This window comes from Eumetopias jubatus, unplaced genomic scaffold, assembly GCF_037043125.1.
Source record: "Eumetopias jubatus isolate StellerSeaLion01/CBP00866 unplaced genomic scaffold, mEumJub1_p1.0 scaffold_4, whole genome shotgun sequence".
Lineage (NCBI taxonomy): Eukaryota > Metazoa > Chordata > Mammalia > Carnivora > Otariidae > Eumetopias > Eumetopias jubatus.
In genome coordinates, this window is record NW_028274810.1 from 22,385,453 (window position 1) to 22,407,972 (window position 22,520).

The 22,520-nt window shown below is 38.1% G+C and overlaps 1 protein-coding gene across 3 annotated transcripts; it reads right to left on the bottom strand.

Annotated features, from left to right (window-relative positions):
• Positions 1-5,052: 5,052 nt before the first annotated feature.
• On the bottom strand, positions 5,053-21,745 carry VCAM1 (vascular cell adhesion molecule 1). Of its 3 annotated transcripts, none has more exons than XM_028102068.2 (9): positions 21,661-21,745; positions 20,860-21,135; positions 18,284-18,604; positions 16,741-17,007; positions 13,079-13,354; positions 10,894-11,214; positions 9,740-10,006; positions 7,997-8,263; positions 5,053-5,213 (listed from the first exon to the last, which is right to left on the bottom strand). In XM_028102068.2, exons 1-9 carry the CDS (start codon positions 21,710-21,712, stop codon positions 5,053-5,055), a joined length of 2,208 nt encoding a protein of 735 aa, XP_027957869.1. In that variant the 5' UTR covers positions 21,713-21,745. The 3 variants fall into 3 exon arrangements, with proteins under 3 accessions (XP_027957869.1, XP_087879061.1, XP_087879062.1); XM_088022935.1 differs by having other exon boundaries at positions 21,046-21,135; positions 21,661-21,718; XM_088022936.1 differs by lacking the exon at positions 13,079-13,354 and having other exon boundaries at positions 21,661-21,718.
• Positions 21,746-22,520: the final 775 nt, after the last annotated feature.

Consider the following 22,520-nt stretch of genomic DNA (forward strand, 5'->3'; position numbering starts at 1 on the left):
AGAGACTTAAGAATTAAGGAATGGTTCGGGGTGTCTGGGTGGCTCAGTAGGTTAAGTGTCTGCCTTTGGCTCAGGTCATGATCCCAGGGTCCTGGGATGGAGCTCCATGTTGGGCTCCCTGCTCCGCGGGGAATCTGCTTCTTTTTCTCCCTCTGCCCCTCCCTCTCCCCCTCCCCCTGCTCATGCTCTTGCTCGCTTTCTTTCAAATAAATAAATAAATAAAATCTTTTAAAAATAAATAAATAAATAAAAAGAATTAAGGAACTGTCAACTGTCAATGCTGAAAAGAAATTGAATTGTTCTTTGCATTTAGTACTGTAACAAGGCTGAGATTTTCATACTGTTACTCATATGCACAAGAAAAACTAACTTTATTGTCTAATATTGATTTACTCTTGCCCTTGAGTCACCATTTCTGCTATCAGAAAAAGAATTGTTTAATAATTGAAAGCATTTCCTTTTAATTTAAATTGTTTCATATTTACTCAGCCTTTCAGACTTCCCTTTGTTCTCCCCTCAGATGTCATATGGAGGCGTTAGGAGTCTTGTGGTCCCCATGCCTTTGGCTGGTCCTTTCTGGCCAGAGGTCTGCTGGATGCCCTTTGTCCTGCTCAGTGTAGTTGGTATAGCTGGTCCTGCTTGTATTTTTTAGGCATCATGTTATTAACTACTAAGACCGGTAGATCTACTGTTGGTCACTAATGTCCCCACACTTTGTGTTTCCCTAATACCAGTTCTAGGCCACTTCTGGCTCACTAATTTCCTCAGCCCTCTCTTCCAATGCTGTTCTCCTGCTCCCACACTTCATGAGAGAATGCTGAACCCAGGTCTTCTCTGAGAAACTTCAACCTCCAGGGAAGGGAGATCATAGCCCTTATGCTTTCCTGGTGCCCCCACACCTATTTGAGTGATTCTGTAGCAGTGATCATCCTCTAATATTTGACCCTAAAGCAGAGAGTGGCAAGGACATTCGTGTCTAATATCTTGCCATTCCTTTCTCTTTCTTGGTTCCTCCTCTCAGTTCTAGGGCAGCTTTCTCCCCAACTGTGTGTCTGGAGCTTACCTCACATCTCCTGACTTCTCCATACTATAAGCTCTTGTTGTGTTAGAGGAATTTTTGGAATGCAGGAAAGCGCTCTACTTCCTCTACATAGTCTGCCTTCTAAAATCATGATCTTCCTATGATTTCAAGCCAGACAAACCTGGCTTGAAATGTGAGACTGAGCCTTGATTCTTTCTTTCTCACCTAGGTTCTCTCTGCCTCCACAGATAATGAATGGGTGAGTGAGGAAGCCTTGGGACAAGTAGGAGATCCTTCCTTCTGATTAGAGATCATCAGAAATGAAAACATGCTGGCTTCATATTTCAAAATTATTCCCATTATATCAGTTAAGAGATTAGTACTGACGTTGGTAGTACTAAACTAATAGTTTAGTTTTATTGGAAGAATGTTTACGTACTAAGTACTAAACTAATAGTTTAGTTTTATTGGAAGAAAGTTTCCCAAATAAGAATCATCAGGGAAATTCATTAAAAATTTGGATTTTTCAGGTCCTGCCTTGGAGATTCTAATTCAGTAGGTCCAGGATAGAGGCCATGACTATGTATTTTAAGAGTTCCTTATGGACTTCCCATGATGAAAAGAGTTTGGGAAATGCTGCCAGACGCTGCCATAGAATGTGCAAGTGAGTAACACTAAGGGTTAACTCTAAGATGACTGGACCACTTATATAAGAGGAACTCAAACCAATAAGGAGAAGCAGGCCCTTATGAGATTGTCACAAGGGAAAATGTTGGTTCAGTTTTCTGCCTGGGAACATAAAGTGATTTTCATGGTAATGTAGAAAATGTCCACAAACCTTGGGAAAGCAGTGACAGAAACAACCATGAAAAACAACTCCTTGAGTCCACTGCTTTTTAAGTGGGTTTCATTTGACTGTTCTTAAATTTCTAACTAGTAAATATGACCTTCAAAATCAATGCATAATGTTCATTTTTATAATGCATTCGAAGTGCTGCATTTAATACCACTTCTTTTGGGTTTTCAGCATGATAGTATTCAACGTCCTAGTAATTGAATAAATTTTAATTGCACACAAATTGGACTAAAGACAGTAATAACATTCTTAATTACAAACTGTGATTTTAAACATCTTTTTCACAGGCTGAAACTTTCATTTGAGAAAGTTAGTTGAAATTCTTCACAACATAATTCAACGTAGGAGTGATTCATCCTCCACCCTTTGCCCCACAAAGTCAGTGTCATCTGCTCATTCATTTTCAGGACTGAACCCTTGCTTTTTCAATCACTGAATCAACTTTTGTTTTTCTTCACAAAGACCCCAAGAGTCCCTGCCAGTGACAAAAGAACTAAAAACAATAACATACTGTCTCCAGATAGCATTGTCCTTCACTAAATAACTCAGACGTTTGATTCCATTCAATTCATTGTACTTTTCTCAAGCAAGTCTTACAGATTAGTCTTTTGAGAGAAACTATGTTCTTCAATAACAACAAAGCTTGAAAAGCCACTGCATACATTTCTTTTTTCAGAAGTGAAATTTTCATTACCATTATGGCTAAAATAAAAGGCATTTCAAAAGATACTATAAATGTCCCTTTCCTCTTTACAGGGAAGAGTGGCTATTATGAAATCTTTGCCGAAACTACTTCTCAATGTTGGGATTAATTTAAACGTTTGATTTTTTTGGTCTCCAGTTCTATTAAAGTTGAGTAAGTGAAAGGTAGAGAGAAGATCCCTAGATCTTTATTTGGCTTAATACAAAAGATTCTCTAAAATAAGTGACAAAAAATTACCTAAAGCACATGCATAAATTTTCAAAGAAGCATCATGCTTGAGAGCTAGAAGGACCTTAAAATTTACTGGTAGAAACTCTTCATTTTATGTACAAGGAAACTAAAGCTCCTTAATTCATAAGGTGATTGACCCCATCTATTACCTCCCCCAGTCATTCTCATAGTCATTTCATAATTTCCCTATACCATTCACCCAGAGCAGGAAGGGTGATGGTATGGTCATAAGATGTGGATGGTCATGATTTATTTCAATCTGTTAATTAGCCTTGGTTTGACTATCACAGTATTAGAGAGAGATGGCAAACTTGCCAGTCTCAGAGACTAAAAAAATGTTCAGGTATCTGTGAACAAATACTACCAAAAGTCAGTAGCAAGATTTGAACCTATTTCTAAGACAATCAGACTATGAAACATTATGAGGGAAATGAAATTTCACTAAGATCCTGCAAGTTCTTATGTACCTCCCCAAATCAGCTGTATGCTTCCTTCCCACTAGAATATTAGGCAAGTGATGCATTAGTTTCACATTCGGATTTATAGACAATATGAAGTTTATCTACTTGAGGGGGAAAGCCCTGGTAGGTGCCTTCTGCGCTTCACCGTAACACCAGTCAACCAGAAAAAAAGTTGGCAGTAGTGTCTAATACAAATCATACCCACCTCAGAGACCAGGAATCAGGTAAAAAAAAATCCCTTCAGAGATCTGGCACCTACAGTCAAGGTAGAAGACCTGTCTTCTTTACCTGTCTTCAATCTCATTTTTGCTACTGCACTTTAAAAGTGCTCATAAATAAGATCAGGAAGACGAGGTGGAAACCTCTCTGGTCTCTAGGAGAGAAAGAATCACTCTTTTCCCCCACATCATTATTGAACTTCTGGAGTAGAGAATCCAGCTCTTCCTAATGGGATTTTATAAGTGGCCTGGGCTACTTTGACGAGGGCTGGGGCTCAGTGAGGTCTTAGGTCATGAACAGGCAAACTTCTGGAAGATAAAAAAGTTTACAGATAGCTGTTTATTAATCAGAGGGCCCTGTCTTGGCAGTGATGAAGAGAGCTGACTTGACTTCTCTGCAAAGGTCATGAAATGGGCTCTGGTGGGAACAATAGTGCTCCACCTCTCAGTCTTAGTGGTACGTACACGGGTGTTTATTTGTGGCCCTTTGAGGTATACACTTTCATCTGATTCACTCTTCTTGTGTTTTCTATTTTTTAAATTTAATTGCAAAAGAATTTAATTGCAGATTCCAAGGACACAAAACAAGATATCTAAATTCAATAAGTTAGTATGGCCTAAAAAATCTGAATTTTTACCAAGTTCGCATAACTTGACTCTGATCAAAGTACTCTGAGGATCGCACTCAGGTAACTGCTTATTATTTCTATGGGTTTGAACTCTTTAATTCTGGAACTTGGCATTTCAAACACCACGATGAAAGGAGGCAGCTTACAATAAATAGACACACAGTTCTTACAATTCCAGATATTATCACTTTACTATACAAAAAAACCCCTAAACATTTACAAAAGAAAATCAAAAGAAGTTACATTTTTAGACCACATTGGAAAAGTTACAAAAGAGTCTGATAAACAACATCATAAAACATCTCCGTACCATGTAAGTACCATCCAGAGAAATCCAGTCAACCATTTTACCATAGGTTGAAGTGTTTAGTACCTGAAGGTGAACCCAGTGCCCTCTTGGTTTATCATTTTCCTATAAAAAGATAAACCTTAGCATCTACATAAAACATGAAACTATTGTCAATGAACTTTATAGAAATAAAATTTTGTTAAAGAAAATAAAATATTAAAAAGATGACATAGGTTAGCTGCCAGTCAATATTAATGTTACATTTTCTTAAGATGCATTCAGTTATATTAGCTGAGGCAACACTGTTGAATTATTTTGAAGATCTGACTATAGAGTGCTGCTATTCCAAGTGATCTTGCTATGACATAATTTTATTTTACATATGTACAGATCATGTTATTGTATATACACATCAAGGAACTACTCTAGTCAACACATTTCAATGGTAGTGCCTATTTTTCAGGCAGAAAGTTTTCCTTTGGCCTCTTGCTCCCAGCATGGGGCATAGGAAGCCATTTCTTTCCAAGAATTCACTACATTCAGGGAAGTCTGTACTCTTAGCTGGTTTTCCTCATGGAATGACGAGCAGTATTAAGAATTTGGATGGATAAATAGTGTCTCTAGTTGAACATTTCAAACATTAGCTACACTTTCGATTTCTGTGCTTCTACGAGACTGTATGACCCTTTCATGTTGGCTCTTCTAGCAAGGTAAATGATCATTCCAATGGCCGGTATTATTAAGGAAGATGCACAATAGAGCACGAGAAGTTCAGGAGAAAAATAGTCCTTGTTATTTTCTCTTCCTGGAAAACAACAAAATGGGTGCAATTAATGTCTAGTACAAAAACTTTTTTTGATAGTAGTAGTTACATGTTTTATTTTAACAGTACAACTAGTTCTCTAAATCGGAGTGAATCAAAGCAGTGATAAGGGCCAGCAGGACCCAAAATGTGTATTTCTCTGAATTACCCAAATAATCAGTTGGCAGTTGCTTTGATCATGATGAGTCTAAAAATGACAGTCGTTGACTTACACAAAGTTGTATCCAAATAGAATCAAGTTCAGTTGTAGAATGGAAGCAAGGGCACAACTTTCTAGAGCTCACTTACAAAAGCAAGAATTGGGGAAGAGTATTTGCTTTGGAACATATAAAAATCTACTAAAGAACTAGGACTCTGCTGACCATGAATTGAAATGACTAATTCTCCAAGAAAATGCTTGTAATATCTAAAGTGTAACCATTATAGTCAAATACCATATGTGATAGTAAGAAAAAGAATTCTTGCTGACAGCTTTTTCGGAGATATATACAAAATTTTAAATTTTGTATCTCTGAAGAGGGTGTCTTAATATATGTCATTCCTCTTCAGCATTTATATCATCTCTTGATAAACTGAAGTTCTTTGGATAGTACATTTTAGTTAGAATGTTGCCTACTCAGAGGCATTTGCTGACCCACATCTTCCCCAGCTTAAATTAGGAACCCTGATATACTTTCATAACTCACTGCACTTTCCTCTCATAGCTCTTATCACTGTTTGCAATTAAGCATTTGTTTGTATGATTATCTATTAACTTTGGTTTCCTCTTACAGACTATAAATTACATTAGACCATGTTATCAGTTTTCTTTTTGGTCCACCAATGAATAGCCAGTACCTGACTCATGGCTTGGAGTAGTTGACACACAATAAATATTTTTTGAATAGTAATGCATTTCTTTTCTTTCTACAACCTATCACTTTGTCATTTAGTTGTAAATTGGGTACAGAAGGTAAGAGTTTACAGAACTAAAATGAGTACTTTTTCCAATCTACTAAATATCATCTGACAGCTGCAATAACTATTTGACATCTTGACCTTATAAGAGCATCTGGGGAAGGGGTGGGAGGATGGGTTAGCCTGGTGATGGGTATTAAAGAGGGCACGTTCTGCGTGGAGCACTGGGTGTTATGCACAAACAATGAATCATGGAACACTACATCAAAAACTAATGATGTAATGTATGGTGATTAACATAAGAATAAAAAATTTAAAGAAAAGAACATCTGGGGAAGATAACATGGCATTTACTGGAGGCTCATCTCTACTTATACTTATGTTTGGGGTGCCTGGGTGGCTCAGTCGTTAAGCATCTGCCTTGGGCTCAGGTCATGATGCCAGGGTCCTGGGATTGAGTCCCGCATCAGGCTCCCTGCTCGGCGGGAAGCCTGCTTCTCCCTCTCCCACTCCCCCTGCTTGTGTTCCCTCTCTCGCTGTGTCTCTCTCTGTCAAATAAATAAATAAAATCTTTATTTATACTTATGTTTATACTCATATACTTATGAAAAGAAATAGGAATGAATGAATTTCAACCTAGTTGTAACTGAGATCTCAATCTGTCCAGAATCATCCAGAATCATCCCCAACCTCATTAGAAGCACTGATTACATATATCCCATGTCATTTTGAGTAGCATGACACAAGGTAAGTGTTCCATTCTTTGAACACAGTAATTTCATTGGCCAGATCAACTCTTTTCAGGATAATTGCTACAGGTGGATGACCAAAGATTTTACATAAAATTGTGATATTTTCCCCTTCATTAACATTTCTAGATGGATGAATTGATATTGTCATGTTTCGAGGAGATACTGTGAAGACAGAAAACATATGGTAAGGCTTGCAATGTTGAGAAATTTGGTCAAATGAGTAGAACTTTTATCTGTTTTCTGACCTAAGTTCAACTTTTCTTTACACTGACATGTGGTTGCAAACTCTGACAGCCAAGTGCACAGGCTCCAAGAGTTGCATTTGTTTGCAGTCCTGTTCACTCCAAGTGTAGCTTCCAATACACAGTGAGAACTCATCAGCACACAAGGCATGGGGATTGATTAGTAAAGGCTAACATATTCTGCTTACACCAATAAGATCAACAGATCCTACTGCGCATTCACAAGAGGGGTTAGGAAGTTAAAGGGCCCCTGAAGTTTCTTTGCTGAGGCCATTGCTCACCCCACCCCTGTTCAGAATAGGGTAGGATGGACAAGAGGCTTGGACTTTTAAGAAGGCAATTTTGTATTCTAGAGATTCTTTTATGTTGTTCGGCATCAAGATTGCCACTTCTGAGTATTATCTTGAAAGGAGTCAATCCAGAAAATAGGCAATTAATCCGTGTTCAGAGAATAGCGTTCTCTTGTGGTAGGAGGGACAAGGGTCTGGGTAGAAACTTTTTTCTTTATTGTACCAATCCTACTTCTTTACTTTCCTTATCACCTCCAGGGAAAGGTTTTGAACGTACGTTTAAACGCTTAGGAAATGCAAGACTTCAGAGACCAATGATGAATTGTCAACTTTGAGAAAAGCAAATGGGAATCCTGTACTCACCAATGATTAATGTCTACTTCCTGTCTAAAATCCATATAGGATAGGGCAGCTGTGCACGATTATTTTAGGAAACACTGAGAAATAACCATAGTCAACATGGAATTCAGCTCCATTTTGCCAACTCATTTACCTGATCCTGGAAAATCTTTATAATCCACCAAACCTGTGATTTTATTAAAAAAATCACCAAAAACAAAAACAAAAACAAAAAACTAACTAACCTTTAACATCGAGGGTTAAACTTCTTAATTGCAAGCCAACCTCATTTTTAGATTCACATTCATACACTCCCGCATCCTCTAGCTGGACCTTGTGAATGGTATATGCACCATCTCTGGACTTTAGCACTGTGTCTCCCGTCTCTGCTTTTTTCTTCAGGATTATCCAAGTTTTTGGAACATTTCCACATGTACAGGAGATAATGACAGTGTCTCCTTCCTTGACACTCTCAGAAGGAAAAGCTATAAGTTGTATGTCTTTCGGAGCAACTGTAAAGAGAATTTAAAAGGCACCTCTGATTGGGTGAAATATAAACCACTTTCATATTAATTTAATGACAGCAATAATTAGCTGTCAGGGACCTATTAGTGCTTACTGTTTGCATTAAATGTTTACAGGGGAAGTAAAGAAGTCAAGGATTAACTGGTTTGTTATAAATGATCGTGTTTTTAATAGGAGAAGACCTGTCTGTACTTCTCTCATGTCCCTTAATCTAATTCTTTATCCAGACTAGCCAAAAAATTGTATTTGATAAACAGCAATAGAATTCAAATGTGAAAAAAAAAACACTTCTTTCTGTCACAATGTTGTGCAAAGTTTTACTTTGAAGTACAAAGGTCTTTACAGGCTTCTGAGTTTTGAGTTGGATTTTCCTGGATCAAGTTATGCAGAGATGGCTTTCTTACTATTCTTTTTTTCCCTTACTATTCTTAGCAACCATAACTACCATTTACTAAGTGGCGGGCACTGGGCTAAGTGTTTGATATGCAACATCTCTATTAATACACAGCCCATGGAAGAAGGTATCATATCACCATTTTATAAGTGAGATTCCCATTAAGTTCATCTATTTTTGTGATTTGATTTGACATTCTTTCCCCAAACACAGCTATAGAACCATGATATCCATCCTAAAGGCTTTCTGTAAGGTTGTGCATTGCCCTTCCATTATTGTTTCCTTAAAATACAAATTATCACTAAAATGACGTAACAAGAAAATCACTAATACCTTAGTGGAAATAATACCGGGGAGTAAGAGAGCTCCAGTGGAAAAAAAAAAAAAAAAAAAGGAACCTTTTTTTTAATCCCCAAAGGGGAGTGGTGGGGAGAAATCCAAATAGATCACTTCATGCTTTTGCCCAAAACTGCCTATGAATTCAACCTGTCAACTAGGAATTGTTTTGTTCTCAGTCTTGGCTCTCTGTCCTGGAGAGAGGGGCGTCTGGAACTGATAACTGAAGCCATTACAGTGGTTCTGTGGCAACAAGTTGATGAACCAGAGGCATGGACACTGCTACTTTTAACCTCAAAATTTACAAAAGGTTTCCATGCCTTCTTAGGCTTCTAAGCAAATACTAGCATGTACCTTGTAAGAATACCACGCAGAGTCCAGTTCTGCCAGATATGGTTGCTTTAATCCTAATTTCCAAATACATATATATCTCATCCTATCCCTATTTCAACACCGTAATCGTTGCCTCATAAGTGTAACTGGATCTCCTGGCACCATTCCTGCAGCTAGCATTCCACTCGAGGTTAAAGAATTTTAGGATAAGAGATGTGGAATGGTTTATGAGGAAGTACCATTCCAGGAACTTTCCAAGCATAGGAAACATCAGGAGTTCTTCAAAACTCTCAATTTATGTTTTTGGTAAAAATTTTGGTTCCAGAGAAGACTTTGTTCAAAACCAGCAACAACCAAAATAATACTAGCAATAATAACTCATTAATCACATTTTACTTACCTTGGATAATTAATTCTACTTCTTTTCTGCTTATTCCAGCCTGGTTAATCCCTTCACACACATAAATACCAGAATCTTCCATTTTTGTAGAAGTTAAGGTAAGAGTTGAATTCTCAGAAAGAGGCTGTAGATGCCCATTATTTAGCTGCCTGCTCCACAGGATTTCTGGAGTTGGAAGGCCATTGCTAAAGCACGTCATATTCACAGAACTACCTTCCTCCAGGATGGAGGAGGGGCTGACCAAGATGGTTGTATCCCTGGGGGCAACTGAAAAGGTAGGGACACTTGTTAGCTTGACCCTTTATACCCTGAGTTCCAAAAAGTCTTAATAATGTTGCAAAACTGAGCTATGGATTTAATGAATTGGAACCATTTATTAATGTCAATAACTTTACCAAAGGAAGGTTTTTGTCCCCATTTACTTAAGCAAACAGAATAATAGAGAGTAGAATGTGAACACATCATGGATGTTTTCTAATAGACATAAGTTCTGTAGAAAGTCTCTTACTACCAAAGAATGGATGATCATTGATAGTGTGTATTGACATTTATGGTACATTAAACATGACCAAAAATTATTTGAATCCCTTACAAGAAGGTGGAGTTCATTTTTCCACATCTCTAATCTTGGCTGGCTTGGTGACTCACTTTGACCAATATAACATGAAAGAAGTAACACTGTAGGACTTCCAAGCTTGCGCCTGCTTTCATTATTACCCCTTCGAAATGCTGCACTCTGGTGACTAAACCTATTCCACCTTCCTTCAGGAGGAAACAGCACATAGAGAAAGGGAGGCCCAGAAACCCCAGAGAAGGTTCCAGACATACAAATGAGTCCATCTGTGACTAGCCATCCCCCACTGACCTGCCAACTGACTGAAAATGCATGGGTGAGTTCATCTGATACCACAGTGAGGAGATGAATTGCCCTTCTGACCCCTTCTAGAATTGCCAAATCATGGAATCATAAGCTAATAAATGATTGTTGTTTTAAGTGTTAGGAGTGGTTTGTTATAATAATTACTTTAAAATTTCTTCCCCGGTCACTTTTTTTTCCACAGAGGTTTTAGCTCTTAACCTCATGTTAACTATTGCCTGAAAAACATGATAAGAAATCCATATTTAAATTGTGGCTACATCATACATGTACTTACTGTTAACATAAAGCGTCTGTGTACTCTGCCTTTGTTTGGGTTCAAATTCCATTTCACCAACATGTAACTGAGCCAGACAAATAAGAACTCTTCCAGTATCTTCAGTGGTGGGGATGAAAGTCATTTCCAAACTCTTAGTCTCCAGAGATTTCTTGTCCATGTCCTCCAGAAAGGTTTTACTCTCTATGATACTCTCCCCCTTAAATAATTCAATCTCCAGCCGGTCAGAAGGATACACACTAGGAACCTCGCAGCTCACAGTGACTGGGTTTCCACTCACTAGTAGACTACTCATCTTGATCTCTGGATCTCTAGGGAATGCTGCAAATATCATGTAAAAATGATGTTTATATGTGACCGTTCAAAGGAAAAATGGAACTAAATCTCTATTAAATGCAAAGGTCTCAAAATGACAGTTTTAACTCACTTGGGATAGAATGATCACCAATACATAAATAATGACATTAAGCATACATATTTACGATATTAAATATAAATAAGGCTATCAACAAAAATACTTAATACATGAATCAATCAAGAAATAAATATACTTCTATTTTTCTCTTCTTAGTGATATGCAATCTTTCTGACAGCCATGGACTGGTCCTTTGGAAGGAACATGAGTTTCCACCATCTTAGTTAGCAACTATACATTTTAAATGTTTTAAATATTTCCCATGATGTATTGAATATTAATTGTGTGTTGTTCTCTTAATATGCATTATCTCAGTCTTTAAAACAGCCTGATAAAATAGGTATCCTTTAACTTATTTTACAGGTAGGAAAACTTATAATTTATTTTATAGTTAGGAAAACTTAAAAACCTTATAGAAGCTCAGAGACTCTCATTAGGTATTGTATCTATTAAGCCACTGAGTTGCAACAAGAACCCTTATTTCTCTGAGCTCAGAACCTAGGCTTGGTTTCACAGAGCTGTGTAGCCTCTGGGTATCAAATAAGACCCACAGGGCAGTTCTCAATTTAGACATTTTAATTTCCATCGGCCAGGTTTAGACAGTAAATTTTAAATATTTCTCAGACAGTATTTGTAGTTAACAAAAAGCTATGAGATTTAGATTCTAAATAATTACACTACATCTTATGCAAACCAATAAAAATAAGACTAAAATAGTTATCAAGAATAAGAGCCCTGCTAAACTTTTTCTCCTTAAGCAAAATGTTGTTAAATTTTCAAATATTTCCATATTGCAGTAAGGCTGTACCACTGGTTCCCATTTCTGTTGGGAATGTGTCTATATCAGCAGATCCTGGATTCTGGGTAATATGATAACCCAATAAAATTTACCCTTATTTTGAGAGATTCAAATCCCTTCACAGACATACTCTAACTCATGCTAAACAAAATCCTGATGGGCAACACAAGTTTGGGCAGGTTTTCTGGTAGAAAATGTTCTATTTTCTCTTGAATTCAAGGCGGAGAAACTCTCTCAAAATAATCCATTTTCAGGTCACTTTGCATATTTTGTCATGCATTCATTATAACGGAGGAATTCCAGGATATCAAATTCATAGAGATTCGAGGTTGTAAATGATTTTTATTAAGGTGACAAGAATAGCAAGAAGAAGTGCAGCGGACATATGCAGTGGAATCAAGATTAAGATCTAGTGCTAACATCACCTGAGCAGCTGTCACTGGCCATCCCCTAGGGCCAATATCACTACCTGTTTTCATTTTTGGCTTTCTCCTGCTCCCGCCTGCATCATTTTTTCCCTCACCCTACCAATCAGCTGTCTGCATGTGCCTTCAAAATAGTAGGCTTGGGCCTCACCCTCTGTTCAAATAGCTGAGCAATAGTAACCCCTTTCCAGTCATCGGAATGGGTATTGACTCTCACTCCTTGCTCACTACTACTTCTGAACACCCCCGTACATATAGAGGGGATGGGAAGCAGTGAACATGTAGTGTGTTCAAGTGCATGATGACAGAGTATTGCCAAGACACAAACTAAGGACTGTGGATGCTGCGTACATATATAATATACACTTAAGATTTGGGCTAATTAGTTGCATCAGAAATTCTGGTTCAGAGATTTAGGAACAATTCACAATGCTAAATTCCCTTTCTAAACACATGGATCTCATTGTGTATCCCAGACTTGCATTCTGTTTCTTTCAATAAAACTGAGCGGGGGGAAAACAGCAAACAATTCTGAAAACCACTTACAGTAGAGGTCCACACTAATTCTCTTTTCCAGTTTCTTATGGCCACAGGTCACAGTGCACAGGTAAGAATGTCCATTCTCAAAACTCACAGGGCTCAGGGTCAGCGTGGATTTGGTCCCTTCAGTCTTCACCTGCCCACTCAGAGGGCTATCTATCTGGGTTCTCCAAGAGAAAGATGGGGACTCACAGCCTGTGACACCACATGTCAATACAACTGAGTCGCCAATCTGAGCAATAACCTGGGGTCCAGGTGAGATCTCAACAGTGAATGGTTTCTCTAGGAGAAAAAAGAACAAGGCAAAAAGAAGATAAGATTCTTTTCTTCCTTCATCACATTCCAGTATATGGTCTTCCCCACCCCCACTCCCCAATCTCTTTTTAGCTAACATCTGTGCCAAGAAGAAATTACTCCTTTCCACCTTGGGACCATCCAGAAAGATGTTTTTAAAGAATGAACCCACAAGACTTCATTGACTCATTCGTTTAACAGAATGAACGTGGATAAAAGCTTGTCAGGACAGAAGTTGGCATTTTTCATGACAATAATTCAGTCCTCAGCTGTAGTTTATCAAATACCTGTGATAGCAGACAACAGCTCAAATAATTTAAGAGGTTCCAGTGTGTAAGTGTTGTGTAAACCACTTTGCCTGTATTAATTATCTCATTTAATCCTCACAACTTAATCCTTCTCTTTCACTTTCTCCTGCTTCTTCTCTTTATCTTCCTCTTCCTCTTTCTTCTTCTCCCATCACCCTCCTCATCCTCTTTCTCCTTACGGAAATGTAGGCTCAGAAATGCTAAGTAACTTTATCTAGTTTGCAACTGGCAAAATTAGGACTTGAAGCCAGGTGGGTCTGATTCAAGATCCCAGCTTTTCAGTTGCTTGAACAACTAAATCAAGTCACCCTCATGTGGAGATAAAGCAAGATCTAAGAGAAGTTGTGGGAAAAGCTACAAAAATATGTCTTCCGATTAGATGCAATACCCATAATGGACCAGCGCTTAGAGTTTCTGTGCCAACAATATAAAGTTTTACCATTGAAAGCACACAGAATCACATTGAAAGCAAAGTCAAAATCTAAACATGAAAATGATATGCAAGCCACCTCTGAAATTTGTCTGATGCAATACAAAAATACTTCCAATTAATTCAGGAACTGAAAGCTGAGATAGAAGGGCAAACTGCTAAGTCTCAAATATCCAGAGGAGCTCTTTGGCTACAGTGCAGTCCCTGCTGGACCCACAGCCTGCCTTGGGATGCCTCCTGTCTGGGGAAAAAGGGAATTTCAAATCTCCACTCCCTGTTCCCTGAAGAAACTGGGAGTGGTTGTGCAACCCTGAAAGGGACAGATAGACTCCACAGAAAATCACTAAATTGTTCCCCCAAATAGCAGACTGGAGATGGAGGAAAGAAATTTCAACATATAAGTAATCCAAATACACCACATTTTGCAGATTTCTCATCTGCACCAGGAGAAGTTATTTTTCTCTTTGGTTTGTCTCACCGTGACATTGTAGTATCTTCCAAAGGAGACTTTCCTCAAATTACCTCAATGAACCGATATGCTATTGGACTTTGAAAAAGAGAGATCATTCAGAACACTAACCAGAGTTTCTGAATTCTTTATATGCTAGTGTGGGAATGGGGAACTTGAAAACAGACCCATTTCCTGCCTGTGAAGCGCTCTCAGATCATTTTTTCCAATGGCTGCGTAATGTTACCAGGCAAACTTGAGGCCCCTGTGGAGTAATTCTTAGGTAACTGGAAGGTCCTTTCAGAGTTCAATTCTCTCTTCAGTACTTAAGGTTGTTAATATCCTGTGATGCAAAATTCAAAACAGCCCTCTCTAACCCCAGAGCGCATTTCCTTTTCACACTGAAATACGATCTAGTTTATTAGGAGGTGGAGTTATCCAGGATGGGTGATTAGTTTCCCATGATTTTATTAGTTTAATACTTTCCTGGTCTCTTGAGAATGGTAACCTAACACCCAACTGAATTAATCTACTGATGGTGAGTCTCAATTTTATTGTTTTAACCATCCAAATTTAAACCCTATGTTTTATATTCTAGAATTTTGTGTTGCTCATGTTTACAATTTATGCAATCAATATTTACTGGACACCTATTTTGTGGTAAACACCCAAATATTAAAACACACACAGGCACAGTTCCTGACTTTAAGGAGTTTGCAGTTTAATGAAAAGACATATTTAAATAGATACATTATTTTGGCTCTTACTAAAGTATATTTAAATTATCTACTTACATGCCCGTCTTTCCTCCCTACATTATAAGCTCTTCAAGGGCGGTTGCCATAACTTTTTCCTGTCTGCCCCAAAGAACCAAGCACAATTCTTGGATTCTTGGAAAAGGGCTCTTGATTAATATGTGTTGAACTAAACAGAAGTACACAAACTTTGATAAGAGGTGTTAAGTGTAGACAAAGGGAGGAACGACCAGCTTTGCCTAACACAATCTGGAATTGGAAGGCTGACATGATCTTTGTCTTGAAGCATGGTTAAGACTTTGCCATGTAAAGAAAGGGCACTCCAGACAGAAGGAGCAACATGGACAGGGGTACAGGGACACCAATGAAGCTACAAAGGTAGTTTCTGACCAGATGATGAAGAGTTATTTTAAGAAATGCAAATTTTAAAATACATGCAATTAGGGTTTCATTGAAATCATACATAATGAGCACCTTTTGTTTAAGGTATATACTCTGATAGCATTGCGTAGGGTTGATTTTCTTGCGGACAGAATGATAGCAGGATGACCATCTGAAGACAATTAGCTATTTAGTTAAAAAGTCACAGAGTTTTGATTAAAATGTGCCTGTGTTAAAATCATAGTAAATGCCCCTAGTAAGGAATTTGACCCTAGGCAAAGTATGAACTATGCTGAACCTGTGTTTTTATTTATCTTATAAGGTAGTGGTAAAGACTAACAAGACAACATATATAGAGTGGAAAGTAGAATTCCCAGCAAATATGAGGCATATGATTGTTAGGAGCCATTATCTATTTCCATGAGACAATATGCTCTCATCTGTAAAATGATATAAAATACTTACTCTTTAGTTATTTCTTGAAGATTACAGCTAACATGTATAAAGTGCCTGGCATATAGCTGGTGGTCAATGAATGCTGTTATTTAAAAAATATCTTGCAAGAGTCCAAGTCAGAGATGACAAACAAAGGCAATGGCAAGAGGGTTGAAAAACTGAGGACAGATTCTAAGGATCATTTTGAGGAAGAAATGACAGGTTTGGTGATATGGAATGGGAACATGAATTTGGGAGTAAGCAGCATATAGTGGCCCAAACACTGGGAGTCCAGAGTGAGTAGAGATGAGGACAGATATGGTAACCTGAGAATACTAATATTCAGGGGGCGGAAGGAAAAGAGAAAGCCAAGGAATGAGGTGGGAAAGGAATGGTGAGAGATGGAAAAGACTCAGAAATGCAGAGCTGTGTGAGCTCTGGGAGGAAAGACTTCTGAGAAATATGAGTAAGATGAATATACAATTGTGCCACAGGACATGACATCAGATGGGTCACCAATAAAACTTACGGAAGCAATGTTGACATTGAAGTTGTCTCCCTATTGCACGAGCCCCAATTATAGCACCTTTATCATTCCTTTCTCACAGTCTACTTACCTTGAACAATTAATTCCACCTCTTTTCCATCTTTCCCGATTTCATTGACTCCTTCACACACATAAATTCCAGAATCTTCTATCCTCATAGCAATTAAAGTCAGAGTTGCGTTCCCGGAAAGGAGCTGTAGATTCCCATTATCTAATTTTTTGCTCCAGAAAATCTGTGGGGCTGGGAGACCCTCACTGGAACATGTCATTGTCACAGAACCACCTTCTTGCAGCCTCGTGGAGGGGTTTGCAGAGATAACTGTGTTCTTCGGTGAGACTGAAAAGGCAGGGCACAAGATTAGTAACTGCTAGGCACCATCTTGACCCAACAAGGATAATGTAGTTCTCTCACAGACTGTATTCATATGCTTTCACAAATTTGACAAACTTACTCTGTCATATTAGTGTAAAATCAGTATTGTGGAGTAATAAAAATCAGTCAATCCAATTTCTGACTAATCTGAGTGAGTTACTTTTTTTGATGTTTGGTATTTTCAGATGGCCATAGATACTCAGAAATTAAGAAAGACCCTTAGAGTAATGTAATTCAATCTCCCAGATGAGGTAGTAATCCTCTTAGTATCCTTGCCAAGTGCTCATTTAAGTTGGCTTCAACACTTTTGGTTGAGGGAATCGCTGCCTTACAAAATAGTCCATTTGATTTAAGGACAGTTCTAATTATTAGAACAATTGAATTGAAACCTTCCTCTTTGTAAACAAATTTCACACAGTGGCCATAGTTCAGTCCTCTGCTGTTATGGAATAAATAAAATCCCTTTCCCACATGACTGTCTTTCAAATACTTAATGATAGCTCTCTTTTCCAAGTTTTGTATTCTCTAGGAAACATACCCACTATCTTGACTATGCTTTTCAAAATATTGATAAAATCCTTTCCATCTCATTCTCTTTCAGTTAAACATGCTATAGTTGGCAATGCTTCTTTTAAATGTAGTGTCCAAAGCAAAACACAGTATTTTGGTCTAGAATGGAGTACAGTGAGTCCACTCCCACACAATTCTGGGACTACAAGCCTGCCTCAAATCTGCCCCCAACCCCGGACTCAGGGAATGTGGAGGTAATCACACCTCATCTCCACTCTCCCACCCAATGCACATGTGTATGTGTGAGCACATGCCCACGCAGACGAGCACACGAGCGGGGGCGCGCATGCACGTGCACACACACAGAGAACAAGTGCTCACCTTGTAAAATCTCTACAACTTAATCTTTCAGGGCACATTATAAGAGTTTGCAAAACATGATTAAAAACATCTTCTCATTTGAGCCCACTTCCTACAACCCAGTCAGCTGGTATTATTACTCCCCTTTGATAGACTGGGAAATAAGGAAATTAAGTGACCCAAGTTCACACCATTAATGGAGCCAGAAGTCTTCTCAACCCAAATCCAGTGCTCTTTTCATTGAATTATGCTGTTGACAAATATTATATTCTCGATGAATAAAAATGGAGTAAAAACTGTAAACAAATGCCTTCTGACTTTAGCTGACTAAATTCCCACAAAGACTAGACTACATCACACAAGTACTTACTGTAGACTTCTAGTTTTTTTGTAGTCTCCCTTTCTTTGGGCTCAAAGTCAATTTCATCAATGTTTAATTTTGCTTGGCAAATAAGAGCTTTCCCAATATCCTCTTTGGTAGGAATGAAGGTTGCCTCCAAACTCTTGGTCTCCAGGGACTTCCCCTCCATAGGCTCTAGAAATTCCTTATTCTTTAGGAGATCATTGCCCTTTAGCAGATTTATCTCCAGCCTGTCGAATGGGTAAACATCGGGGACCAAACATGTGACAGTGACTGGCTTCTCCAGTTCTAGGGGGCCACTCAGATGGATCTCTGGGTCCTTAGGGAAAGCTGCAAAGATCAAGTGAACACACATGAGTGGGCTTTCTGTTCATGTAATATAAGGTCTTTTACTGATTTAGTGCAATGCAAACCAAGTCTAATGTTTCTGTTAATACAGTCTTAATTCGTTGTTCAAATAGCCTTTTATGGTTTTGGATGGGTTCACAAATCAGAATCACTCACCTTTTAGGAGTTCTTCAGCACTGATCCTGCATGTACCAAGGGTTGCATATTATTAGAGTAAAAGAAGGGAGAAGAAATCAATGTTTATTGGATACTTGTATGTGCCCATCACTGTGCTATTCATTAAATATAAATAATTTTCTTGTAACTCTAAGTCATTTCACATTTCACAGATATGAAAACACAGACTTAGCACATTTGCATAACTTGCCAAAAGTCACACAGCTAGTAAATTGCAAGTCTGGGATTTCACTCAGGATTTCTATTATTCTGTATTGTTACTGAAGATTTACATTATGTCACATTCTCTTATCTTAGGGCAGAGATATGTCCACTTTACAGATAAGGAAACCAAGGCTCAGAATGTAATTACAAAGAACAGTTATTGGGCACCATATGCTAAGAAATGAAGAGAGTGACATTAAATAATTGGTTCCTGAAAATTATGCCTCTGCCAGGAATTCATCCACCAGGAAGGTACACCTGTGCAATCTTTAAATTCTGGAAGGGAGATTTGCCTCCTGCAATGCCTGACTCAGGGTCCTAAACAGCACTCCACTTAAACCTTCCAGTGCCTAGGGAACAGGGAACGTGCTATGTCAGTCAACCATTGCTTCCTTTGCAAGGGCTAACTTTTCATTACAAACCGTCATGATGGTAACCCATTGGCTGGATTCAGGACTCTGTACAATAAGAATATAATGGTCCCAGCTCTAAAGAATATTACAATCAAATGTGGAATGGAGACAGGATTGTTAAACATAATGAGAGACAGATATTCTTGAAGAAAAACCCCAGGAAAGATAATTAAAGCCAGAAGGGTCTTTAGTCCTCTTTTTTTAAATCTTCAACTATTTGATACATGAGAGCAAAGGCAAAGGAACTGGAAAGGCTTTGCTATGTGAAAAAACAGTATTTTTAATTTTCCCACCAATAATTTCTATCCCTCATATTCTGTAAGAAATGTGTCCATAATCTGCATAGTTTGCTGTCAGGTAATATAAGAATTTGCTACTTTTCCCTGTATTTACATAAGGGGGCTTTTCAAGGAGCTCACGAGGCTGCACAGACAAACTGTGCGTGTACAACTGGCATAATTGGAAGCAGCCGGCCAGGCACGGTTTCTCGGGACGCATTAGCAACACATGGGGCTTATTGAAGAATCAGTTACGGATGCCGGGCAAAGTTGAGCTCCACCATAGCAGAAGGGAACGAAAATAATTACAAGATAATCAAATGGGGTCTTCATGAAGAGATGGCCATAAAGGATTGCAGGGTTTGTTTTGTTTCATTTTGTTTTGTTTTTCTGAAAGAGTAGTCATCAATAACCAAAGGCAAGATTTTTATTTCAGGTTGGTTCTTTACTCCTCTTGCTAACTTTATATGCTGGATCAAGAATGGATTGACATGCGTTTTGGTAGAATGGCAAACTAGGGATGTTTATTAACATTCATGAGGCAAATCTAATTCATTACACCAATAACCTTGAGGTTGAGTGGTGGAGCATTAAGGCTTAATGGCACCAAAAACAAAAACAACCCTCCTAAATTTATCTGTACCAAAGTCAAATGAGTGAAATGTTCGCAGATACTTTCCTTATGTCTAAGGGAAAACTCTTGTACAGAAGCCTATTACTAAATTATAGATCTCCTACTTAAGCTGATTTTAAGCACAAAATTGCATAAGAATAAATAAGTAGAAAATCCCTGAAGAATGGAATTCATAAACCATTTAGGCGTATGACCAAGTAAACATGTAAGGATATAATCAAAGAGAAATTTTTGAAAAAGAAGATTAAAAAACTTCAGAGATCTTCATTTTATGGCTAAGAAAAGAAAAGCCCAGAGAGGCTGAATCTTACCCATGGTCACTATGTTTGTGGCAGAGTTAGAAATAAAGGCAAGGTTTGGATTCCTTTTCTAGTGCTAGTAGTCTTAAATTTCTTGGGGCAGTATGTCCTCTAGTCAAGAATCCGGACATTTATATCCTTTCATTTTTTTTTCTTTTAAAAATATCCTTTCTAAAAAAACTTATTTTAAAGCAAAATTAAGAGAAAATCAAAGATCCTCTGAAGTACTCACAATAAATCTCCACCTGAATTCCTTTTTCCAGTTTCTTAGATCCACAAGTCGCTGTGCACACGTAAGCATGTTCATTGTTGAAACTAACAGGATCCATGGTCAACGTGGAATTCGTCCCCTCATTTCTCACCTTCCCATTCAGTGGACTGTCTATTTGGGTTCTCCAAGAGAAAGATGGGGGCTCACAGCCTGTTGTACTGCAAGTCAGTGAAATGACATCACCAATCTGAGCAACAACTCTGTTTTCAGGGAAGATCTCCATTTTAAAAGCTTGAGCTGTGAAGACAAAAAAGAGAAAAGCAAACTTTGTTTAGTATTCTACTCCCTCTGCTCTGTTCTAGTATAATGTCCAAAACACAATCTGGCTGATCTCTTTCCTAAATTTTGAACTAACTGCAAGGCAGCCAAAAAGCACTGGAGTCACTGCCAAAGGTGTTGGAATCATGAAGAACTCTCAGTCCTAAACTTGATGCCCATTTATGAAAGTTGTTTTGGCATTTGCTAAGTTTAAGCTCATTATCAAGTACAGGAAACTGAAGAGATAGACCTCAGTAGAGATAGAATCCAATTATTTATTTGACACTAGAAAAAGATATCCAAAAACCATTAATTTATAGCTCCAACTATGACGATACCATGGTACATAGCAATACTCAATAGCACATTGCATATTACATTCAATTGTTTTCCCACTTAAAAATCCTAGAGCCTTTCTTCACTACCATTGCACAACTGACTGAAGCCAAAATCAGAGCTGAAATGGAATGTGAGCATTTGGAATAGATCAAAGAAAGAACTTACAAACTGCAAACACCAGCCAAAGTACATTTGAGGCTCCAAAGATCACGACCATCTTCCTAGGCACTTCTAGTTGCTGCTGTGACGAGAACAAATCTTTCTTTCTGTCCCACCTGGAAGTGTCTTGGAAGAGGCTTTAGCCCCTAAAGCCAGGGAGGCTCAGTGAGGAGTGAAATGGAAAGTCTGCTCTTTATAAAGGGTCTTGTTGCAGAGACACAGAGGCGGAGGGAAATCCCTTCAAGGGGAAACCCGGAGCAGAGCCAGAAAAAAAGTTTCTCTGACACCCAGCCAAGTCCAGGATTAACCCCTTCATTTGCTCTCAGTACTGAAGCCAGTACTGAAAAATGAAACACTTCCAAGGTGATAAAATTAAAGCTTTTCCTGATTTTCACTACAAAAGGATTGTATGGTGACTAACATAGCATAATAAAATTAAATTAAATTTAAAAACAAAAGACCCGAGCTGAAAAAAAGGGGGGGTATCTTTGCAAGAAAAATACAAGGGAACTCTCATTTCAGAATAATGCTCATTTCAAAATGAAGGAAAAGCAAGAGAAAGGAGGAGAGAGACAGAGACAGAAAGGGAGGGAGGGAGAGGAAGAATAGTAAATTATACTCCAGATTTTGAAGTGGCTAAATAACCACTATGTCATATGAACTAATTATTCTCCATTAAGACATATTTGCAAATTCTAAAATAGGGTCTAATTTTTCACTTACAAGAAAAAGGAAAAGCTTCTACCTTTTTATGAGTTATTTTTTAAAAGGGAGACCACTTAACTTTTTAGTTTTACTCTTTCTACTCATAAAAATATTAATAAAAATAATTCTTTTGGCAACAAACATCAACTTTCTGAAATAAT